The 23013-nt window shown below is 52.9% G+C and overlaps 8 protein-coding genes across 8 annotated transcripts; 5 read left to right on the plus strand and 3 right to left on the minus strand.

The window, feature by feature from the left end:
- The first annotated feature begins 110 nt into the window (after window positions 1-110).
- On the plus strand, window positions 111-1576 carry BO80DRAFT_41035 (SDR family oxidoreductase). The gene is made up of 6 exons (XM_025717915.1): window positions 111-303; window positions 362-620; window positions 674-837; window positions 892-1091; window positions 1143-1293; window positions 1347-1576. The coding sequence occupies exons 1-6, from the start codon at window positions 249-251 to the stop codon at window positions 1469-1471; spliced, it is 954 nt and encodes a 317-aa protein (XP_025576483.1). The 5' UTR covers window positions 111-248; the 3' UTR covers window positions 1472-1576.
- Window positions 1577-1624: 48 nt separating this feature from the next.
- On the plus strand, window positions 1625-4004 carry BO80DRAFT_424078 (uncharacterized protein). The gene has a single exon (XM_025719188.1). The coding sequence runs from the start codon at window positions 2095-2097 to the stop codon at window positions 3862-3864; it is 1770 nt and encodes a 589-aa protein (XP_025576484.1). The 5' UTR covers window positions 1625-2094; the 3' UTR covers window positions 3865-4004.
- Window positions 4005-4245: 241 nt separating this feature from the next.
- BO80DRAFT_463837 (uncharacterized protein) lies at window positions 4246-6008 on the plus strand. Its single transcript, XM_025722622.1, has 2 exons — window positions 4246-4662; window positions 4737-6008. The coding sequence occupies exons 1-2, from the start codon at window positions 4426-4428 to the stop codon at window positions 5682-5684; spliced, it is 1185 nt and encodes a 394-aa protein (XP_025576485.1). The 5' UTR covers window positions 4246-4425; the 3' UTR covers window positions 5685-6008.
- A 184-nt stretch (window positions 6009-6192) lies between these two features.
- On the plus strand, window positions 6193-10238 carry BO80DRAFT_379379 (GTPase-activating protein). The gene is made up of 3 exons (XM_025716774.1): window positions 6193-7299; window positions 7358-7709; window positions 7758-10238. The coding sequence occupies exons 1-3, from the start codon at window positions 6486-6488 to the stop codon at window positions 9991-9993; spliced, it is 3402 nt and encodes a 1133-aa protein (XP_025576486.1). The 5' UTR covers window positions 6193-6485; the 3' UTR covers window positions 9994-10238.
- Window positions 10239-10953: 715 nt separating this feature from the next.
- BO80DRAFT_353140 (putative Rho guanyl nucleotide exchange factor) lies at window positions 10954-16593 on the minus strand (the record flags this gene model as incomplete). The annotated part of the gene is made up of 3 exons (XM_025715648.1): window positions 10954-11688; window positions 11740-12009; window positions 12082-16593. The coding sequence occupies 3 exons, from the start codon at window positions 16591-16593 to the stop codon at window positions 10954-10956; spliced, it is 5517 nt and encodes a 1838-aa protein (XP_025576487.1).
- Window positions 16594-16722: 129 nt separating this feature from the next.
- Window positions 16723-17288, minus strand: BO80DRAFT_41138 (uncharacterized protein). Its single transcript, XM_025717966.1, has one exon. It carries the CDS (start codon window positions 17222-17224, stop codon window positions 16868-16870), a length of 357 nt encoding a protein of 118 aa, XP_025576488.1. The 5' UTR covers window positions 17225-17288; the 3' UTR covers window positions 16723-16867.
- A 1346-nt stretch (window positions 17289-18634) lies between these two features.
- Window positions 18635-19925, minus strand: BO80DRAFT_379384 (putative glyoxalase family protein). The gene is made up of 3 exons (XM_025716775.1): window positions 19379-19925; window positions 19114-19316; window positions 18635-18955 (listed from the first exon to the last, which is right to left on the minus strand). Exons 1-3 carry the CDS (start codon window positions 19510-19512, stop codon window positions 18879-18881), a joined length of 414 nt encoding a protein of 137 aa, XP_025576489.1. The 5' UTR covers window positions 19513-19925; the 3' UTR covers window positions 18635-18878.
- A 933-nt stretch (window positions 19926-20858) lies between these two features.
- On the plus strand, window positions 20859-22759 carry BO80DRAFT_443960 (MFS transporter; the record flags this gene model as incomplete). The annotated part of the gene is made up of 4 exons (XM_025721397.1): window positions 20859-21196; window positions 21264-22250; window positions 22311-22442; window positions 22516-22759. The coding sequence occupies 4 exons, from the start codon at window positions 20859-20861 to the stop codon at window positions 22757-22759; spliced, it is 1701 nt and encodes a 566-aa protein (XP_025576490.1).
- Between the last annotated feature and the right edge of the window lie 254 nt (window positions 22760-23013).

The raw sequence follows: 23013 nt of genomic DNA on the forward strand, positions 1-23013 counted from the left end.
GTTAGAGTGTTCTACCCGGGCGCCTTACTCGGAGCGGATTAGGGAGTAGGGACAAGCCGAGGCATCTCTGCTGCTCTCCTGCGGAACTGCGGAGAAACCCAGGCTCATACCCGGGGGGTTCAGCCACCCGCCTGAGGATCGTCATTAAGCTACTCCGGTCTCCGTAGCATTATCTTTCACCTCACTCCGTAACACGCATCACATTAGACCTTCCGGTTCATTGGCATCCCCCGAATTCACCTTGCAATATGCCCCTGTCAAAAGAAGCCTACCTGAGTGATTCTTGGAAAGATGGCCTGTTTAGTACGTCGGCTTACCCAACCAACAAAAGCCCCCTGTCATCGACGCTGACTCTCGGCAGCAAATAAGGTCGTCTTTTGCACTGGAGGGGCAGGAACTATTTGTAGCGCCCAGGTTCGCGCTCTCGTCCACCTAGGTGCCAATGCTTGCATCATCGGCAGAAACGTCGACAAAACCGAGAAAGCAGCCCAGGACATTGCGACCGCTCGTCCTGGTTCCAAGGTCATTGGTATCGGCGCCGTGGACGTGCGCAAACTGGAAAGCCTCCAAGATGCGGTGGATCGTTGCGTTCAAGAGCTCGGTGGCATCGATTTTGTCATGTACGGACCACATCTTTAGAAGCTGACACCTCGCTAATCTTGGCTGCGTGAAGTGCCGGGGCAGCCGGTAATTTCCTTGCCTCGATCAACCAGCTCTCAGCGAACGCCTTCAAATCCGTGATGGATATTGATGTTCTGGGTTCTTACAACACCCTCAAGGCGACTCTACCATACCTAGTCGAGTCGGCCAAGAAGCACAGAGTGGACTCCAAGACGCGTAAGTCGATGGTCGATAGACCCCCGGAAAATATGCTTACTTTCTCGCCACCAGTCCAGCCTGCTGCAGCAGGAACGGGAGGACGTATCATTTTTGTCAGTGCTACGATCCATTATAGGACCATGCCTTTCCAAACGCACGTGTCGGTTGCCAAGGCAGGCGTGGATGCACTATCGCATAGTGTGGCTATTGAGTTTGGCCCTCTGGGCGTTACCTCCAATATTATCGCACCCGGGCCCATTGCTTCGACAGAGGTTTGTCTTTTTCCTATCTGCTACATGGGGACAGTTGACTTATGATCTTAGGGTCTCGACCGTCTCCTCCCGAGTGACAGTATGGAGGCTTACACTAAGTCGCAACCACTGGGCCGATTCGGCTCGGTACGCGACATTGCCGATGCTACCGTGTATATCTTTGCGGACACCGGTAGTTACGTCAGTGGTCAAACTCTAGTTGGTGAGTCTCTCTTTCCGAGGTTACGATCAGAGACAGTTAACACAGTGCCATAGTCGACGGCGCATCTTGGAGAATGTCGGCCGGTGGTGCAGCGTATGGGAAACTTTCGTACCCCGATTTTCTTCTCTCGGGAGATGCAGTTCCCAACGTCAAAGGCCAGAAGAAATCCAAACTTTGATGGCATCCCCCGATTGAAAAATGATTTTTTTGTTTGTCCTTCGAACCAGTATAGAAGCCGTCGTGAACTTCCCTAGCAAGTATTGTTTATCTCCCCAGGGGAGACGATTTGTGCTTTGCTGATAAATAAGCCTTTGTAGAAACAAAGGCCTCCTTCGTTTCACCGTGTTCTTCAGCTCTGTCCAGGTTCCCGCGCCATGCGACATCGAGCATGACAACAAAGAAACGGATGAATGGCGGAACCAGTGCTCGTGCTTTACAATACTGCGAACTTTCAACCCCAAAAATGTCCAGACAACTATCATTAGAATTGAATAAAGGCCCAATACTGAACAATGCCGCACAGCGACCCTGGCCCATTCTTAGATAGGTGTGGTCTTGTGGGATTTCCTGTGCCATACTGAAAGCACTGAAAGAAAAGAGCGTATTGAATGACCTTATAAACGCGCTTCGCTGCAGGTCGGCATTTAGAGCCATATCCAAAACCAAACCACTTCGTTATCTGTCTCTGCCACAATCCAATCAGCCTTATTTCCAGCCGAGGCAACACCAGAGAACACGCTATATCCGCCACTAGTACCTACCAAGCCGGAAGAATCGCCCTTTAGTCGCAGGACATCTTCCATGGAGGACCTTCAACTACCACCCGATATCGAGCCAGAATTCTTGGTCGAGGAGCTAGTCAAGCAGCTTAAAGAAGCACAGCACGAACTTTGTCGACTCCAGGATCAAAACAAAGACCTAGCAGACGAGCTCAGTAATTTGACTGAACAGCTTGCGGACGAGGCCAAGGCGCATGAAGATGCAAAAACCTCCTTCATCAATGCCCAAAGGGAGAATAAGTCGAAGGACATCACGATCGGAAAAGCCGAGGATGCCAATGATGATCTCCAAAAGGAGACTGAGGCCCAGCAGAAGAAAATTCACCAAATTCTGGAGAAGGCGAGAAGGGTCAGGCAGGAAAAGCGAGAAAACGATGAAATGATCAATGTGCAACGGGAGAAGTTGGAGGCGTATGATCGAGAGGTCAAAGAACTCAAGCATCGGCTGGCCTCGATGGGTTCGGAATTTGCGAGCATGAAAACAGAATGTCATGCGAGGGTGGCAGAGGGAGAAAGGAAGAATTTGATTTTACTGGAGCGGCTTCGCAAGGCTATGCAGACAAATGATATTGCTGAGCATGCGATGATAGAGACTGTGCAGCGTCCCAGCGACACCTGGCCCGGGCTGGACCTTCCGAGCCAAAGCGGGCAGATCCTTCCATTCGACACCCATAAGACGCTGAACGAGGAGTTACAGAATAGCCTGTATAGCCTGTCTGAAGGCACAGCGAGCCAGTCGAGTTTAGCGACATTTTTCGGGCAGCAGGCGCAACCGGATCGCGAAACAAACTTGACCGGTCTTCCTGATGCGCCGCCGCTACCCAGCCAAAACCAAGTTCCGGCCGTTGAAGCAGTTGCCGTGGACTGGGGCAATGCGGAGCAAGCCGCCCATGCAGGTGTGATTCCATTCTTGGGAGACCTCTCGAATGCGAATCGAAAGCGGTCGTCGGACTACTGGCAGACAACTGATGGTTCCCATGATGTGGGTAATGTGTTCTCGCCGGGCAAGAAAATTTGTGTTGCTCCCGGTCAGCGAAAGCCTGACCCCGAAGCAGAATATCTGCGCTCGCTACAAGAGGCGAGCTTTCGAAAGGATGGCCAGGCCCGCCAGAGCCCGCGACTATCCAACCCGGTGACCTCGCAGAGTCATTGGAGCCGAAATTATCGGACTGTCGCTGTCCAGACGCTAGATGATGTTCCAAAAGCCCAACCGACAGCTACGGTCATTTCCGTCAAACCGCCGGGCAAGCCTGAAAGAAAGCCGGAGAGCTTCCTGCCACGTGGACCGAACTACTCAGGCCCAATATACCTCTCAAAGAAATATGACTCGCATCCTTTGGAAGTTGAACCATTTCGAACAACACCAAAAGCCTGGACCAACTTGTCGGACCCCAGTGCATCTGATGGAAATGGAGATGATCAGCCGCCTGATTCTGGCAATTCTCGCAACACTGACAATGCTGATACAAGATCTCTGAGAGTGCGCTTTGTACCTGCCGCGACAACCGCGGAGACGATCCAAATGAGGGCCACAGAGCAATCACCGCTCCCCGCCTGGATCGAGGTAGTGTGGGCTCTCCTGGTTTTCGGGATGCTCCTGGTTGTTTGGGCCGAAATTGGTCGTCTAATCCGCTGGTGGAATGGAACCCAGGAATGGATGCATTACAACGAGGTACCCGAGGACGTGCTGAGGATGGTGCGGGGTAGCAAACCATCTGGGATGCGGTGGGTGCAAAAGGTGGATTATAGGTTGGCTAGATTTGTAAACATAAAATCCGGCTGGCTTGGGTGAGGATGCAGGTCCGAGTCTTCGGCCCTGGTGGCACGACAGACTTCCTGATCAAATGCGGAGCAAATGACATGGATGTATATAGAGGTGCTGAAGGGGTGGGGTTTATAATAAGTATATAATTATTTTATTCACGACTGAATAGTTTACCGGGTACACAATACATAGTAGGAGGAGGACCAATGGAGTATGTAAAAACAATGAGAAGGTCTATTTTGGGAAGCGGGAATCATGTGATTGGTTTTGGTGGCGGATGCGTCAGCTGTATCCCTATGCGGTAGGCGGTGGGGTGGTACTGCGTCACCTGCTCCACCGGCGCGCCCCAGCCAGCCAACCAGCGACGCGGCCCGGCCATGCAGCGATTCGCCTTTTGTCCCCTCCTGACGGACATTCAAGAAGCGCCCGGTGGAATCCAGATCATTAAGCCTTCATTTCTTCATTCTTACTAAAACAAAATCATCATCGTCATCTTTCTTCTTTTTTCATCTGCCATCTCCCATCTCCCATCATCTGCGCATATCCGACGTTCTCATATGTGCTTGGTCTAGATCTCTCTCGGCCACCATGCACCTCCGTTCGTGCCTTGTGGGGAGCGTCCTCGCTCTAGGCGCCAACGCCTTGCTAGTTATCCCCGAACTCGACGAAGCCATCGCCCCTGAGGGCGACTTCCCCCCCTTCCATCCGTTGGAGGTTTACGCTCCCAAGAAGCAGCAGGTTGAGCTTGCCTGCACCGAGTGTCCATTCCCCGAAGTTGGTGAGAATGGGCAGGTCAGCTGGACTGATGGCTTCCAGACGTCTCTGGTAAGTGGACCCGCCTTGGGGTCTAGGACAACCCTTAAGAGCAAGAGAACGCAAAATGCTAATACCTGGCTCAGTCTTTGGAATTCTCGACTGAAAATGGCTTCCTGCTGGCCAACGGTCGCCAAATCTTCCCTCCTCCACCTCCAACCCTCATTACTGCAGTACAGCGCCGGGCGTCTGATGGCATGGAAACGGAGCCGATTCCCTTGGGATATGCTGTAGAAGAGATGCCTCTGCCAACCCCGCCCGAGGACCCTATGCAGCTTGTGGCTGTGCGCTTTACCGTTCTCGACCTCGACAGTCGCCCAGTTCCCTTGGACACCGTGGCTTTGACGCTTATCCACGACCCTACCAGCGGTGAGCTCTACATGGCCAAGACCGAGATCGAAGAAGCAACACCCGACCGTGTCTCCTGGAGACAGTGCCGTGGAAAGCCGAACTGTCTGAGGAAGTTGTTGTTTGACCGGATGCGATCCTTGTTCGCAGCGGCCAAGGCACGTATGCTTGGAATGGGACCCAAGCCGAAGGGCTCGCATTGCGGTGGTCCTCATGGCATGGACCACCCTCGCCCGCCCTTCCCTCACCACCATCACCATCACCATGACGATGATGGTTTTGACTCGGAGCGCATTGAGATGCCGCCCGTGGAGGGAGAGGAGGCCGGTTTCATGGGCCACATGGGCCACATGGGCAAATTTGACCGTCCCCACCATCACCACCACATGAACCACATGCACCACGGCCAGTGGGAACGCACTGTCCACCGCGTGGTCCGCTTCATCGTGGTTCCAGCCGTGTTGGGTGTTTTGGCAGGGTTGGCCGCTAGCGCTCTCGGTATGCTGGTCGGTCAGATCGTGGTCTTCATGTGGCAGCGTTTCCGCCGTTCTACCCCCAAGAAGTCCCTGGAACAGGGCACTGTGGCTGAAAAGCAGGGCTTGATGACTGAGTCTTCCGATGATCTCCCCCCTGCCTATAGTGATGAAGAGGCCATGACGGAGGTAGCGCCTTTGACCAAGAACTGAGCCGTTAAATACTGCTAATCTCTTCTGCACACTATATCCTGCATGTTGAGATGTTGCACCGGCCTGGACTACAAAAAGGTGGGACTGGCAAGACTTGCCGGCAAATTCGCCGGAGATGAATATATTTGAGCTTCTCGTTGTTTCTTTCGAAGTGATTCTGTAAAGCAAACCCTCGTTCCTATTTCCTATACCTTTTTTTCCCCTACCCCTTTTCTTCCCTTTGACTATGATTGTCCGCTGGGATCTAGTTCGCTCTTTCGGCTTTCCTGTCGGCTGTACTAGGCCACTGGCCAGACTCCGCTAGTTTCCTTATGTAGTGCAAATATGGTTCTTGTTCCGTACCAAAACCACTGTAGTCGAACGATCCCGCACCCAATTGAGGGGGCCTGTCTCTACTGTCTCTGGTATTCTCTGAATGTTTCAGATGTCTCATCACGTGAGGGCTGTCCCGGCAGCCTGCCCGGAACGGTCGCCGGCGACGTTCCCCTCCTCTTCGCTCCCACGCCGACCGTCATCACCCCAGGTCCTTCTGTCTGCCGCCGCCGCCGTCAGAAGTCCTCGCCGAATGATGTTGCGCTAGCTTCTTACGATGACCCTGAACTCCCCCCTAAATCATTCGTGGGCTTCTGTGCATCTTCCTTGCCGAACGCTGACTGCCGTGTGAGCTTCCAGCAGCTCCATCCAGCTCCCGCTCCCGCCCGAGTCGGCGGCCGTCAGCTTTATACTCAACCACGACGCAGGAGGACACCTGCTCATCCGTCCCAGGCCACCGCGGCAAGCCTCTTTTTCTCCACTGGCGCCATGATGCAGTGGACGTCATTCGTTCAGAAAGCCCAGTCCTTCATCGACCCGGCTAACTTCAGTCTTCCAACCCTCTCTTCCTCCGATCGCAACCCGTCCAAGGCCTCCTTGTTTCGCCAGCAGTTCCGTCTTCCCGATTCCCAAAACCCGCTGCAAGAGATTACGGCAGAGCTAATCCTACCCATACCGCATACACCGTCGTCTACATCCCTCGGCGAACCCGCCCGCAATCCTGTTGATCGCGCCGGGAACCGCTACGCTGGCAGGCTCCATCTGAGCGAACGGTTCCTCTGCTTCTCGACACAGCCTACAAGTTTCACACCGTCCACTAGCCTTGGTGCATCGACGCATTGGGCTGGCCAGACCAACGGCACAGGCCCGTCTGGAAATGGGTTTACCATCCCGCTGTGCTGCATCCGGAGGGTGGAGCGACTCAACAGTCTCAGCCATGTTTTCTCCCTCGCATTAACAACCTGGAACGGCGCACTGGGCAAGCAACAAAATTCTGACTTTGCTCCACAACGGTTCACTATCCAGCTGGCTGGAAGCAGGCAGGCCTGCGAACGTTTTTGCGACGGCTTGAAGAAGGGGCTGCGGGAATGCATGAAAGAAATCGAGAACCTGCGGCTAGTCGTAAATAATTGCTATTCGGAATACTTGCTCTCCGGAACCAAAGCTAAAGCCCAGAATGGAGAGGCTCCTGAAGCGCGTCAGCCACCCGATGCCGGGCTGGGGATGATGTTTCGTTATCCCGGTGATGCTCGCAAACTTCGGGACCGTAGTAAGATGAGGTTGTGGGGGGAGTACTTCAGAGGTATGCAACCCCATCCTGAAATGTCAATGACTGGAATGTATATTGAGTCCTTCTGTAGAGAATGGCCGCAACGCGACGCTCATCCGTCAACCTACCTTCCATAAACTAATCCGAGTCGGTCTCCCGAACCGCCTGCGGGGCGAGATATGGGAGGTAACATCGGGCTCGCTTTACCTTCATCTGAGATCTCCAAATCTTTATACGGAGACGCTATCGAAGTTCTCCGGGCAAGAGTCCCTGGCGATCGACGAGATTGAGAAAGACCTGAACCGCAGCTTGCCCGAGTATGCCGGATTTCAGAGTGAAGAAGGCATTGGTCGCCTTCGAAGGGTCCTTACAGCCTACAGTTGGACCAACGCAGAGATTGGGTACTGCCAAGCTATGAATATTGTTGTTGCAGCGCTGTTGATGTGCGTTGTTCCCTCATACTGTTTCGAGACTGAAGCTGACCTATCCAGTTACATGTCCGAGGCACAAGCCTTCTTTTTATTGTCTGTCCTTTGCGATCGTCTTCTGCCGGGCTACTACTCTACAACAATGTACGGCACATTGCTCGATCAAAAGGTGTTTGAATCCCTCGTTGAGAAAACCATGCCGGTGCTTTGGGACCATCTTACGAAATCTGATGTGCAGCTATCCGTTGTTTCTCTCCCATGGTTCCTCTCGCTCTATATCAACTCAATGCCGCTAGTTTTTGCTTTTCGTGTATTGGACGTGTTCTTCCTCGAGGGGCCTAAGGTTCTTTTCCAGGTTGGCTTAGCCATCCTCAGGATCAACGGCGAGGAGCTTTTGGATATACAGGATGACGGCTCTTTCATCTCCGTCCTGAAGGCGTACTTTTCTCGCCTCGATGAGTCAGCCCACCCACGATCTGAGAACCCGAAACTGAGGGCTATCACTCGGTTTCAGGAGCTCATGGTTGTCGCCTTTAAAGAATTCTCACAAATCACCCACCAGACCATCACGGAACAGCGTGAGAAACACAAGGACGCTGTTTTGCAGAACATTGAAAGTTTCGCCAAACGCACATCCATCCGGAACCTCGGGCCAGATAGTAAAAAGCTCAGCATGGATGATTTAGGTGTAATCTACGACCGCTACTACGAGGTTCTTTATGACCGCCAGCAGAGACAGAAGGTCGAAGAAGAGGAGAGAAGGCGACAGGAAAAGAAGAGAGTGGAAAGAACATCCATCCTTGGGCCTCCTGTGGATAGAGAAATTGGTCGTGTTGGTCTCGGTCCTAGTCCTACCCACATGGATTACGACGCTTTCCGGGACTTCCTCGCAGCAACAGCAAAATGGGCCGTTGCGGATTCACGCGGATCATCACGCAAGGAGTCTACATCTGAGCAGGGCTTCAACAGTTTCAGAGGATGGGGCAAATCCTCCGCGTTGTGGAATAATAAGCCTGAACCAGCAGATCATGAATTCACACGCCGACTGTTCCGCAAGTGGGCTACGGATCCAAATGAAGGACTGAGCTTGCAGAACGTCGTCAACGGCCTTGCACGACTGAAAGGGCCGCGTGACATAATGAACAATATCAATTACTTTTTCGATCTCTACGATGACGAAGGGACTGGCCAGGTGGATCGAGAAGGTATTCTTCGCATGTCGGAGGCTCTTCTTTTCCTTTCTCGACGGGGCTTTGAAGGGGCTATCACTCCCACGCAGTCTGTGGAGGACGTCCGGGCAAATGAACAGGATCAGGATAAGCTCAGTACCGACGAAAGATTCCTGGGGAGCGTCAGCTCTTTTATTCGCCGTTGCTTTGAGTATGCCGATCCCAGCCATCCGGACAGAGCAGCCGAAGGACAGAAAGATGAGGATGCGGCAGAAACAGCCGATAAACTCGGGTCTTTTAGCATTGGGGACGACGAGGAGGACCTCATCGATATCGATGATGATGCGAAATCAATCGAGTCCGCTGGAACAATAAATCCCGCGAAGCAGGTGACTGAAGACAAGCCCAATACGCACCACAACCGATCTGTTTCCGAATCTGCAAACCCTGCACTCGATCCCAACAATCCTCTACACATCACTCTTCCCACCTTCCGCATGGTGATCCTAGCTGACGAACTGCTGGAGCAATTCTTCGATTCATTCTTCCCACAATCGTTCCGCCTTTCAGATCATGGATTGGAGGCCTTGGCTTCCTCGTCTCTCTCATCGAACCTAACTACATTCTCCAACATCGGTGCTGCCAAACCCCAACCTAGCCCAGCATCTGGTGCCTCGGTAGCGGGAGCGTCCGGCGGCATCGTTCCTCCGGGCAAGGGTCTCCGCGGGGTGCTGGACAACATCGTATCCGATGGCATCCGCATGGCTGCAGAAGTCAAGAAGAGAATGGACGAAGCACAGCGTGAATTGGAGCGCAGCGCCCTCAACCGAGACGACGAAGAAGAGGAAGAAGACGAAGAGTACGATCCTCGCAGCGGCGTTGCCACGACATCCGCCATGGTCGGTGGCATCTCGAGCTGGGGTGCAGGTGCCTACGGCGCCGATCCCGAACGCCGTAGCGTCAGAGACGCAGATCGCGATCTACTCGAAGGAGCCGAAGTCATCAGCATGCGCGGCAAAGATGACGCATCACTTCTTGACGACAAAGACGACCACAAGCAAGACCGAGGAACCCATGATCCAAGCCATGACGATCCCAACCTCGTCAGCAAGGTTGAATTCGAGTCATGAAGCCCACTCCACCTTCCTCGTCCTTCTTTTCCCCCCACCTATTTCCATCTATCTCATTCTAGATTTCCTCGCCTACATTGTCTGCCTCATGATTCACACTTCCTACACCCATCACCGCCATACAACTGTCTCTCTACTATTAGACGAATGCTGTCCTCCGTTTCTGGAAGATTAATTGTATGTATGCATGCATGTATCCTGTTTCATCAGCCTAAATCAGACAATACTATAAACTTTGATCTCCTATAAACAAACCCACCCCCCCCCCCCCCCTCCCCAACTTTCCCTACTTCATCAAATCCTGCAAACATAGTAACCGCGGAACTAGCAGCTCTGCGCCTATTATTCCCTGTCTAGCTAGTGATTTGCATCAAGCACAATTCTGTACAGTTGTATTTCGTCAGTCGGTGGGGATGTAGGACAAGGTTGGACTAGTGATAAAGAGTTTCTTTTCCGCAGGCAGCTAGGCGGCTCATTTTACAATCAACCATTAATTCATTCAAGGCTAACTCGTGTTTGCTGCGCCTTTACTGAGTGCGTCTATTCATTGTCGGTGCTATGATAGGACTCGGAGTCGGGAGATGGTGTTACTGTTGACGAACGTGGGTCTAGTTGTCGGAAAATGGGGGTGTCTTGCACGTCCTATGTTTTGGGAGGCATAACTGGTTGTGAAGGGTTTTATGCATTACGATGCGAAGCTATGTCTGACAATGCCAACTATGTACAGATAAACCCATATCCACCGGCTTGACAATGGCCCACGAAGTACGGTGATGGCTTAGAATGAGGAGACAGAAGAAGTATTCACCATAGAAGATTGAGAATGAAAAATGGGGTATAAAGTCAGAAAGATAGAATGGGAGGGAATGGGGGGGCGGGGGGGGGAAGAGAAGGTTGAAAATGAGGGTTGACTTTGGCATGAGCGATTGATACTCGTCACCTAGAAGATGGGCATGAACATTAATCCTTTTGCCCTTCATTCTCGATCAACTCGAGTATGATTTGACTCCGCTCGTATTCAGGATGCTGCATGCAGATCTTCACTGTGTGGCCATTGTTCGCCAGGGAAGCACCGTTCGATAATCCGCTGGAGAGGTTGACAGCGCCTCCGGCACTGGTAGGGATACTGTTCGCACCAGAGCCTGGCATGCTGCTGCCATCATCTAAGCAGACAACACCATGACCTGGGATCACTTGGCGTAGGCGGCCGTTCATAGCATTTCGCACCTCGACAAAGTCGTCATTAAATAAGATTAAGAATTTTCCGTAGAGACACGCAGAGTGGGCATGGCCCACAAATTCCATGACCACACTGCGTGACACATCACCGTGTTTGTTCACATAGACCGCACATTCGGTGTATACGACCAAGAACTCGCTGTCGCTGAGGCGGAACATGCCCAGCGGACGCAAAGTTCCAATCCGATGAGCGATACTGGTGAGCTGGGCTTGCGCCTCAGGAGGAGCTTCGGATCGGAAATCAGGAACGGACCATGTATGTTTCTTGTCAATGGTGAGGATCTCGATGCCTCGATGAGTCGAGATCGCTAGAGAAGAATGGAAGAGATTGATGCCGTAGCTTTCGGCGGGGATATAGAACTCGTCGTACTCTCGGAAGAACTCGGTCTGCGAACGTCGAGAGCTGAAAAGCCGGCTCCTGCTGCTTGATGACTTCTGGACGACTGGCTCGAGAATCTAAAACTCGGATAAGTATGCAAACATGCAAGGGAAACTTGCAACACAAACCTTGAACGTGGACGACAACCCGTCTCTCTTTTTATACATGACCAAGGTCCTGTCCTTCATGTGTCCTGCCGCAAAGAAGCCTACTTCTCGACTGCCAGACAGTTTCTGCGGCGCTCGCCGGGAAGAGTCTGTTGTTGCCTGGGCTGACACACCGTTCGGAGGACACACGACATCCAGATGGTAAGCAATCAAGGACTTATCTGCGATGAGGAGGAAGACATTGAATTCTTCAAACACCGCAATTTGTGTCACGCGCACAATGGGTATAGTCTTAAAACACGGAGTCAGTACGAGATCGACAATGAACAAGGGGGGGTTATTCGAAAGTGAGTCACTACTTACCCGAGTCCAGCCGCGAGGGTCATTGTATTCGGAGATGTATACGCCATAATCAGTACCGATGGCGCACATCATCCGACCAGGCGGTTGCTGGAAGACAGTCGCACAGTGGACAGCAGTTCTGCAAACCGGTGCCGGCCGTGGTGTTGACGGACCGTAACGCTCCTCCACGTCCTTGATCGCACGATCAAGAGGCGTGCCGTCGATGGTGACGCCAGTGGGGATTGATGAATTGTCAGGGGTTGCAAATGCGGTATCTGCAAGTACGCGGAGCCTAAACGGCTCGGCATTCTGTGTAAATAAAGCGGCGGCATGTTTGGTCTTTGCCACCGTGATCTTATCACACCAGTCTTGCCGGTTTTGGGCAGAAAAAGCATAGAGCGTGTATGTTCCGTTCTTCCCAAGGTGCTTGATCTTGAATGGGTAGAGGATCTTGTCATCCTTCGAGCTCTCTAGAACCGTGGTGGGCACCAAAGTCTTTCCTTGGTTCGAGTTGCCAGAACTAGCCGAGTTCCCACTGGCAGTATGGGTTAGAGGGCCGCCGCCTACACCACGGCCGACGACGGCCGGTGATTGAGCGACTACTCCGCGGACCGCAGACTTCACGACAGGGTCTTCATTGTCACTCTCAAGGACCAAGAGGTCCATGGGAATGGGCAACTTGGACACATCATAGCTCTCGTACTTCACGGTTCTCGATGGATCTCGAGCTGTGAAGGCTTTTGCAAGCACCAGGTAATGGTCGAAAAGTATAGCATGGGTATCCACCAAGAACCTTGTTCGTGTTCCTGGCCGCTGCAGATCGCCTCGGAAAATGATTTCGCGCCCCAAGTGTTCCAGGTTCAGCTCAACTTCCTTCTTCATTTCTGGGCGGAGCTGCAACTTGGACGAAAGCTCCATGAGATCAACCTTCCTGCTCATTTCGCCCACTTTATTATCACACTCGAGTGCCACGAGCTTGATTTCTTCAATGGCTTGTGCTAGGTTGGCTTTCTCCTCGGAATCTTTGGGCATATTCTTGTGAACCGTAGACAGCAGCAGCGTGTATCGCTGGATCCGGGTGATAGGAGCCTTGAGGTAAGTGTCCCAGCTAAGGCGATTTGACAGCTTGTGATCACGGACTTGATTGAGGAACTGGCGGAAGTGAATATTTCTCTCTGCTTCTTTGCGCACCAAATAATTGGCGCTGGGAAACGTGGCCGCGTAGTCGATATAGACGGACTTAGCCTTTCGGATCCACTCGCGGAAAATGTCACTGAACCCCGCGATAAACGGGCCCTGTTCTTTCTGGCGATACTTGAGCTGAGCCAGGAGATGGTCTTCGTTGACCTTCTTGACAGGATCGACTTTTCCGAACACATCATTCAAAAATTTGTTCAAACGTTTTGGTGCAATTACCGACGGTTGCATCCTCGCCAGCTGATCCCGATAAAGATCACGCAAAACATCGAGCTGGGATATGAAGGAATCCTCAGTGGTCACGATCTCGTGTAGATTGTTTTGTCGATCGATCTCCTTCTTGGGGTAGGTCTCCCAAACTTCCTTGGGGACCTTGTAAAACGTCACCCAGTCTTCTGCCTTTTTGTCCGCCTCCATCATCTGCGCTTTGAGGTTGACCTTCTTGAGCGTCCGCATACAATGATGGGAATAGCAACGCCCAAACACTTCTGTTCCTTGTTCATGAAGCCGAGAGGAGTAGCAGCCAGTACCCGTAATCTGGAACAAGACTCCCGACAAAGTGCCCGTGCTGAATTTGACCCATTCCTCGTCTTTCACCAAGGCTTCCTCCTGCATCATATTTTTGACCACACGTGCGGCTAATGTTTCGGCATCAGCAATGTTCATTGTCGGTACTTTATGGGTGAACAAGGCAACGATAGCCTCAACGATCGTATGTTCCTTCAGGTCCGTTTCATCCTCGCTGAGCTCCCGAACCCATGATAAGATCGCACTCAATGCCCACGGCTCCGTACAGCGTCGGAATTGTTCTGATGATAACTTAGTCGGATTGAACTTCTTACGACGCCCAGCAGGGATTGTAGGTAAATCGAGGGTCATGGCAGCTGCAGCATCCGGAGAAGTATCAAATTTGACGGCACCATGCTGCTGCTGCTGCTGCCGCAGAAGCTCCTGTTGCTGTTTATACTTCGCCCGGTCTGCATCGGTTTTCGATCTGATAGGGGGGTCAGTACGAGGTCCAATTGGATGACTCGACAAAGACGTTGACCGTGGGACTTGGGTAGGGCTGGACACGGTCGAAGTGTACGAGTCTGGAGCAACAGGGAAATAGGAGGGTGTATACTGGGTAGAGCCCCGCTCGTCACCCTGCTCATAGTGCCGGTACGTCCCTGCCGGCATCAAATGCGACATCAGGCTTGGGTTGCTCGCCGGCTCCACGGGAGCCGGGGGAAGCGGGCGCATGCCTGGGTGGAAGAAGAGGTCTCCAGGCTCATCTCCTCTGTCTGAGCTCTCACTTCCCGAGCGTTGCAGGTTATGAGTTTGGGATAAGGGCCCATCGGTCTCATCGCCGTAATCGAAACTCATCCGACGTTCATACGCCCCCGGCTCCGCCAATCCCCCAGTGCCGCCAGCATCCACTCGTGCATGATGCTGCGGGTCTGGATAGGGATACCCAGAAGCATCGAGCGCTGCGGATGGATAGTCATAGTCATCGGAGTATTCCCTCTGGCCATCTGCGAAAGGGTTGGAATGTCTCGAGCCGGATGTGGGCGCAAGCCTGACATGATCTAAGCTATCACCATAACCATTCGTGTGGGGATCCAGCCCATCGTACTGGGAAGCCCGATTGTAGCTTCCACTGTAAGAATCTAGCTCATCCTGATGCCAGTCTTGATGAGGAGATGGAGCGCGATTCTCCGATCGTGCTCCATACGCACTGATAATAGAGGCGGTCGTCTCTCGCCGCGCACGTTCTTGAAGGCGCTCAGCTTGAGCTTTGTCCTCTTCGTCTGCCATTTGCAGCATAGCCAAGCCCGCAGCAGCCTCGGCGTCACTGTCATCACTGTACGCATCGTAATTCACATACTGACCTGTACCAGTGGCAATACTGCCATTGGTGTGGGTGTGTCTCTCATCGGGAGATAGCCGTGGACCTGGGGAGACGCTGGTTGGTGGTTCCAATACCAGCGCGTCGCGTGGGTCCACGTGTAATGGATCCAAGCTGTAACCCGGCTCACCGGTGGCACGCCGGTCCGCAACTGCAGCCTCGACCTCCTTGATTAGCTCATCGTAGCCAGTCCTCGAGTCTGGCCGACTATCCAGGCTGGCAAGTCCATTGGAAGTCATGTAAGGGTCTGAGCCCACATCCGCATCAACGGGAGGACCAGGTAAGGGCCGCGACTGGGGGTGTCGAGTCAAAGTGTCCGTTCTACGCGGCGACATCTGCGTTTGATTTTGGTAGATGGGCGGTGTGGGAAGGGATCTTCCTGAGCCAGGGCGCGTCAAGCTAGACCGCTTCCCAAAGGCGTCCTCGGTCGATGTCGAGTGAGCCGGGGGTGCAGGAGGTTGTTCATCGAAAGGAGAGGCAAGAGCACCTTCAGAATGACCCGGTGACTGTGGAATGTAGGTTGGAATTTGCGTACCTCCAGTGTATAGGTGGGCCGCAGCAGTGTTCGGTCCACTGGCGGTAAAAGAGCTGTTTGTGGATCCATAGGTGGCATTGGGTGTCGAAGGGGACGTTGTTCCGTAGGACAAAGAACCGGATAGTGTGGATGAAGATGACGCCTGCTGGGTTGCGAACCCGTAGTGCGTACCTGGCGAAACATTTCCATACTGGGGGGACGGACGACTTCCGTACGGGTGATCCGGTCCCCGAGGCGGCGGAGGCGGCGGCAACTGCGGGTGGGGAGGCCCAAAAGATTGAGGTGTGGGAGGAGCCTGTGCATAAGAGATGGTTGGCTGCCTCTGCACTGGGGAGGAGCCAAAACTAGCAGGTTGGTAGGCGGCTGGATTATAAGGCTGGTGACCGGGCGCTGTTGAGCTGTTATACGAAGCGCCAGGCCCTGTATATGCGAGCGGACTGAAGCCTACTTGCTGCTGCGACGGTGTGGGGGGCAAGGCATACTGCTGGGGATTGTACGCAAGCTGGGTGGGTGATGCGGCAGCAGGAACAGATGAGGTATACTGGTATTGATAGCTTGATTGTGAGGAAGCCCGGGCGCGCGACAATTGCGGCGAGGTAGACGCAGGGATGTGCGCATATCGAGGGTCCGCGTATTCATCGCGTCCGGTGTTGATGAGATTATAGCTAGATTGGCCTTCCGCTGGTGCATTCCAGCCAGCATAGCGAGCATTCATCTCGGTGGCCCTAGAGTCCTGGGAATGAGGGGAGCCCAAAACACCCGCATCATCCCCCACGTTATAACTTGGCATCCTTCGCAACTGCGGGCTCGTCGGCTGGGTGGCATAGAGGTCATAGCGGTTAGGCTGAGTCGAACTCGGTGGGGAATTGGGAGACTGGTTGTAGGCCGGATATCCATTCTGGTAATGCGCCATTGTTGTTAAGGGGCCTCGGCGGGGGTTTGACAGCGGGATGGCCAAGGCTGCCCGCACGCGACAGGGCAGACGTGCAAAGCGAGGCTCGGGAACGGCCTGGAAAGGATTCCCACTGGGCGAGCAAGGATAGGTCGCTCAAGGGCACGGGGAAAGACCAGCGGATCTCCGGGTCAAGCTCCAGACCGGTACCAGGCCCGCGATGAAAGAGCAGGAACTAGTCAAAGAACCAGTTACCACCAACAGCGGATTGTTGGTACAGATGGAAGGTCGAGCCTCATCCGGGTGTCGGCCGACCACAATAACAAGGAGGTCCGGGGAAAAGAGATCCACCTCTAGGCATACCCCAGGAGACAAGGGGGAGGGGAAGGTCCCGAGGTCGGTAAAAGGATCGCAAAGAAGGCAATGAAGGAAGAGAAGGAGGAGGAGGAGGAGGAGGGGAGAAGGGAGCGAGGGAAGAATAAGGGGGGAACGGAGGAGGAGGGGATTGATGATCTGGTCTTGGTGTAATAGTAATAAGTTGGTGGTTCGGTGGTTGCCGGTGCGGTGCTGGGCAGCAAAACCAAAAGCAGCGAACCCGCTCCCCTTCCTGCATAAGCCGCGGGCCGCGTTGGGTAGGCGGTCTGCGTGCCATCCGCCGTGCCGTCCTGCTGCCTTGCTGCCTTGCTGTCGCACGAGATCATCCTCTCTTAGTGGTGATATCATCAAACGGAGAGACTCCACCGCCGGGTTATAGAGGGCCCTGGTAGGGAAAAATGGTCTATCTTGCATATGGAGAGAAGCAACCGGGTCTATATACCCCTGTCTTCTACCTTCACAAAACCTTTGTTGACAATGGCGGTTCTTTGAGAGTACTACCATGGATTACTCTCATCACACGCCAATCCCAGCACCAATGATAATACCGAAGCAAATACCAGTCGTTTCTTCTGCCGCACGTCAATTATATGCATTGAAATTCAGCCGTGCTTGGTGTAAATAGTTAATTATCAGGAATTGATCAAAGAGAGGCACGGCAATGTGACCGAACTCAATAGCAGCTCGAGCTATTGCTGGCTGTACTTCTCGACAGACCATCTGATCAAGGAACCTGTAGCTATGAAGGCTCATACTACTTATACGACCGGCGACATCGCGTCCCCAACCAGGAAAGAGCATAGAACAACTTATGATGGCCCGACGAACACGAACGTCGGAATCAGAAGCAGAGCATGTTGAACTGTAAGCATGTGTTCCACGAGAAGGCCATAAAATGGACAACAGACTTATCAAGGAGACTTAGACCCTTTCCGTGACGACGTCATGACAGATCAATTCTTCCCTTGAGCACGCAGGCGAAGGCATGAAGACACCGCCAACAATTCACCTACAATGATCGCTCATACCAAATTTATTAGGAAGAGCAGTGAAATGGAACTTTTGCGACCATGGCACTCCATCGGGGGGAATCACTGCTGAAAGAAGACTCTTTCGATTTACCGACTCAGCAGATCGCATGTTTATCCTCCATACGCGAAAGAGGACTAACTTCATGGCTTATTGTTCCATCACCCTACTGCACTGGCAAATACCCCAGGGAATCCCCGAGCACATCATAGTAGTGCTTGAGTGTAACAGCCAGAATGACATTTCCCATGCGTTGCTGGGATGCACGTCAGCCATTACTACCACGAGAGATGGGGCCAATGTGTCGATCATCTGTGAGACAACCTATCTGACTGCACAGGTAATTGTGTATGTTATATATTCGGCAAAGCTGTTCGTATCATTGGCGTCAGGTCGATCCCATATGCACGTGAAGATGACTGCCAGTGCTCGAGTGGAACCACGAGTCTGTAATACTGTGCCCATATACCACGGTGCCTTGCTGTACGCTGTACCGATCACCTCCCATTCCACATCACGGCACCCCTTTCCCCTAAGTGTAGTAAAACCTGTGTGAGTGATTTCATCCCATACGGCAGTGCCAAACTGCACATGGCGGAGCTACCTGGGTGAACTTGAGATTGGATGGCACCCGGCAGGGAATCTGGTTCCGATCAATCTGAATAAGATGCACTCTGTAGTCTGCGCGTGGGGGTAAACGGACAGAGAAGGCAGTGCCTACAAAGGTTGGGGTAGCATACAATAGCCCAACACTTTTGGATGTTCACAGGGCATACTTGTAGGTGGTTCATGGAGTGAGCCAATTGAGGAATCGAAAAGTGGATATTTATTGGATCATGACACAATGGTCTCCGCTCAATAGGTATCGACAAACAGTGATCCATTAGACTCATTCAAGGGTGTCATAGAGTGAACTCCAGCCTATTGCCCGCGTAGTCCCTCGCAAAAAATCGACTCGGATATTCGACGCCTTGGGCCCCTATATAAAACTCATAGTGATCAGTAGGAACGTTCAACAAGGAGGCCAGTAGAAGAAATGCAGATTCTGAGAAGAAGGTAGAAGACGGCAGCAATTGCTCATATAGGCATGTCCTATGGCAATGAGAACATCGGAGAGATAGAATAGAAAGGACATACCCGAATTCTGCTCGCCAGGCTGATCGGCGTGCAAGGGAGCAGCAGCACCGCCCCTCTGAAGATGTTCCCAGATGCGCTGCTGCAGGTTCAGCAGTGCCTCCAGCGACGCGACCCTCAGGCAGGCATGGCGTCTGGAGTCTAGCTCGCCGTTCTTCCCAAAGGCCACGTGAATTTGCTGGCTACCGTCCGGCGTGAGGTTGAACCTATTTGCGATCAATTCTGACCGGATCTCCTCGAAGCAGGGTCCCGATTTGGGGTTGCTCACCATAAAAGCGTTCCCTTTTGTAGGTGGGGAACTGGGGCGGATGGCAGACCCAGCGTGTTGGTGTAGAATTCTTCTGCCAGGTCCAGGGTCCCTTCCGGGACGAGGATGTTGACGTGCGCGAGACCAGTAATCATTTTCACGCAGTTTCTCGATTTAAGCTCGTTGATGTCGATCGATCTTCAGACCCAGGGAACTGAGGGGTTCGAGGAGGGGAAGGGTAGTAGATAAAGATCACGAAGAAGATCCCGCAGACTGCCGCTCGGTGTCATTTCCCGACGGGGTCGGAATCTGATTTCCTGGCTGCCGGTGGTGAGAGGTCGTTTCCCCGCGGCGTGGAATCTAGGGATTCTTATTATTGCAGTTCGGTGTGTGCTGTTCGAATCTCGAAAGGCGTCCTTTGTGACCCCACCTTTCTTATCGGTGAGTGGTGATTTGGTTAGTATCAAATCCACGCCTGCATGGCCCATGGTGGGGCCCGAGAACTCGTGCTCGGTCAGCGGTGATTTGCATGATGGACTCCGCCAGTGCTTTGCAAGCTATATTCGTGATTTAACAAGGATTTTGTTCCAGTTGGAGAAGGACTAAGGCATCGAGGCTCTATCTATCATGCCTGACTGAGGGACTGACTGGTGAGATTCCGATTCCCCGCTGGCAGCGGAAAGTATTCCGCCCCTTTGCTGGTTCCGCTTTTCTTTCCGAGGCAATCATCACGCCTCCTTCATCCATCATTTCATCATTGCACCATTTCACCATTTCGCCGTCCTTCAGCACCATCATACGATCTGATTGACCAAAGGACACCGACTGGCTGCAAAGTATAGATGTACATCGTAGGTCTATACTTGTGGGAAATGCCGGTGAAATAGAAGGGTGGATTCCATCCTCCTCTTTCCCCCACAGCGGGATAATTCCCGTAGACAACAGTCGCGCTCGGCTCTTATGTCCTAGATCTTTCTCACAGTACCTATCTACGCGGTGGATACAGTGGATAGCTCCCTGATAACGATATATCGGGAACAGTAAGAACTACGAAGAGCCCCCAACCGACACCGGGACTGCCCTCCGATTACCCTCCCGGTTCCGCCGCCCCGAATCTCTAACTCCGAATCGCAGTCTCGGTGCCTAGCTAACCTGATGATGGGCCGGGTTGCATGCCCTTAGTGCCATGCCTGCTCCGTTTTATCCGGCACAACCCCAGGAGGATATCCTTTAGCCAGTGTATCCACTGAGGCAGTGGATCTAGAGGCTTTGGCTGAGTGGACAATGTCCATCCTTCCACGACCCACTGGAGCATTGGTTCCCGCCCAAAGCTGAGGAAAAAGAAAAATAAGGAATGAAAATTTGGAGGGCCTCCTTGGGGCCAACAGACTGATATTAATACTATGGAATCCTTATAATCCTTGTCTTTTGTAGCTGACCCTTCTCACCCCGACCTTCCCTGGCCCTTAGGTTCGCCATTCTATGGTGCAGAAGCTGATCCATGGCCATGGACCGACTTCATCATGATACATACGAAGCCGAAGCTGACGACGGTTCCTCGATAGCGGAACGCATGTCAGCTGTCTCCCATCGTCACGGCTCGCAGGTCGGAGCCTCCGGCCCCCATGACAGCATCGAGCTCGAGCGTATCAACACCTATCGTCTTCAGCAGCAACTTACGGTAGGATCGCGAGGAAGTCGCATACCGCAAGACCAATGGCTACCCCTCGGGGCTGGGAAACCCTACCCGCCGCCTCTACCGGACTCGGAGGCGTATGTGGTCGAATTTGAAGGAGCGGACGATCCGATGCATCCTCACAACTGGCCCATGAAGAAGAGGTAAGCAAGAGTAGCCCTCATTTATCCGACCTAGGTCGCATGGGAATGGTTATTGATGCCCTCGTAGAGTCATTCTTGGATCACTTCTCACCTCATGTGCTCTGGTTACCGCCTATGGCAGTGCAGTATTTGCGACTGCCGCTTCTGGTGCCATGAAAGAGTTTGGCTTTGGTGAAGAAGTCGCGGCACTAGGAACGACTCTGTACGTCTTGGGCTTCTCGGCTGGGCCAACGGTATGGGCCCCCGGCTCAGAGCTGCTCGGCCGGCGATGGCCGCTATTGATCGGGATGTTTGGCTTCGATATTTTCACTATAGCGTGCGCCACCGCCAAGGACACCCAGACCCTGATGCTGTCCCGCTTCTTCGCTGGTTTCTTCGCAGCCAGCATCATTGCCCTGGTACCCGCTAGCCTGTCCGATGTCTTCAACAATCACCAGCGTGGGGTCGCCATCGCCATGTACACCATGTCGGTATTCACAGGTCCGTTCACAGCCCCATTCATCGGTGGCTTCACGGCGTCAAGCCATCTCGGCTGGCGGTGGACGCTGTATGTTCCCGCCATTGTTGGGTTCTTCTGCCTCGCGTTGATAGCGCTCTTTACCGAAGAGACATACGCCCCTATCATCCTGGTACAGAAAGCGGCAATTCTCCGACGCCAGACGCGGAATTGGGGAATTCATGCTCGCCAGGACGAATTGGAAATTAGCTTCCAGGAGCTGGTCACCAAGAACTTGGCGCGTCCGTTCTTGATTCTGTTCACCGAGCCGATTGCGTTTCTGCTCACTCTCTACATGTCGTTCATCTATGGATTAGCCTATGCACTGCTGGAGGCGTATCCGATTGTCTTTGAAGGCACCTATGGCATGACTGGGGGTGTCGCAGGGTTGCCCTTCATTGGCCTGATCATTGGAGAAATCGCTGGCAGTGCGTTTGTCTTATCGCTGTCGGGATCCTATTCGCGGAAATTGATGGCCAACAACGGCGTGTCGGTGCCGGAATGGCGTCTCCCCCCTTGCATTGTTGGTGGCGCCGCGTTTGCTGGTGGGCTATTCTGGTATGGCTCCCTCCCTCGGGCGCACGCCGAGCCTGGTGGAATACTGACGAGCGAGAGCAGGTTTGGATGGACTGGCTGGGATAGTTCAATCCATTGGATGGCCCCCACGGCTGCCGGAGTGGCGGTGGGATTTGGCTTAACTTCCATCTTCATGCAGTGCTTCAACTATATTCTGGACACTTATTCCAAATTGTGAGTGCACTCCGTTTCTCCCTTTAGATTCATTATTCTTCAATACGCACCGAGCTACATGCTAATGATGTAGTGCTGCGTCGGCCTTTGCGGCCAACACCATGATGCGATCCATGGTGGGTGCCGTCTTTCCTCTTTTCACGCGACAGATGTTCAACAACCTGGGTATTCAATGGGCCGGTACGCTGCTGGGATGTATTGCTGTGGTGATGATCCCAATCCCGGTGATGTTCTACCTCTATGGTAGTCGTATCCGGCGGAAGAGTAAACTGGCCCCTGTGATGGAGCCTGTCGCGGAAGAGATCAAACAAGCATAGTGGAAGACTGTAGACAAAGACATTACTGTAAGTATGACCATAAAAGATAGACATAGACAAAAGGCTATAGGATATAATACATCCTTACCTCAGTTCCTGGCGTCCTTCACGAGAGGCCGATCACCTAGTAGTCCAAGAAGATGCATATTTCTAATGGTCCATTGATTCTGTCTTCGTCCGCGTGAGGACTTCATCAGCGACAGGAGGTGGAGTTGGGTGATGCGAAAAAGACAATCTTCTGAATACCAGGCCAG

This window comes from Aspergillus ibericus (genome assembly GCF_003184845.1).
Source record: "Aspergillus ibericus CBS 121593 unplaced genomic scaffold BO80scaffold_14, whole genome shotgun sequence".
In the NCBI taxonomy this organism is placed as follows: domain Eukaryota; kingdom Fungi; phylum Ascomycota; class Eurotiomycetes; order Eurotiales; family Aspergillaceae; genus Aspergillus; species Aspergillus ibericus.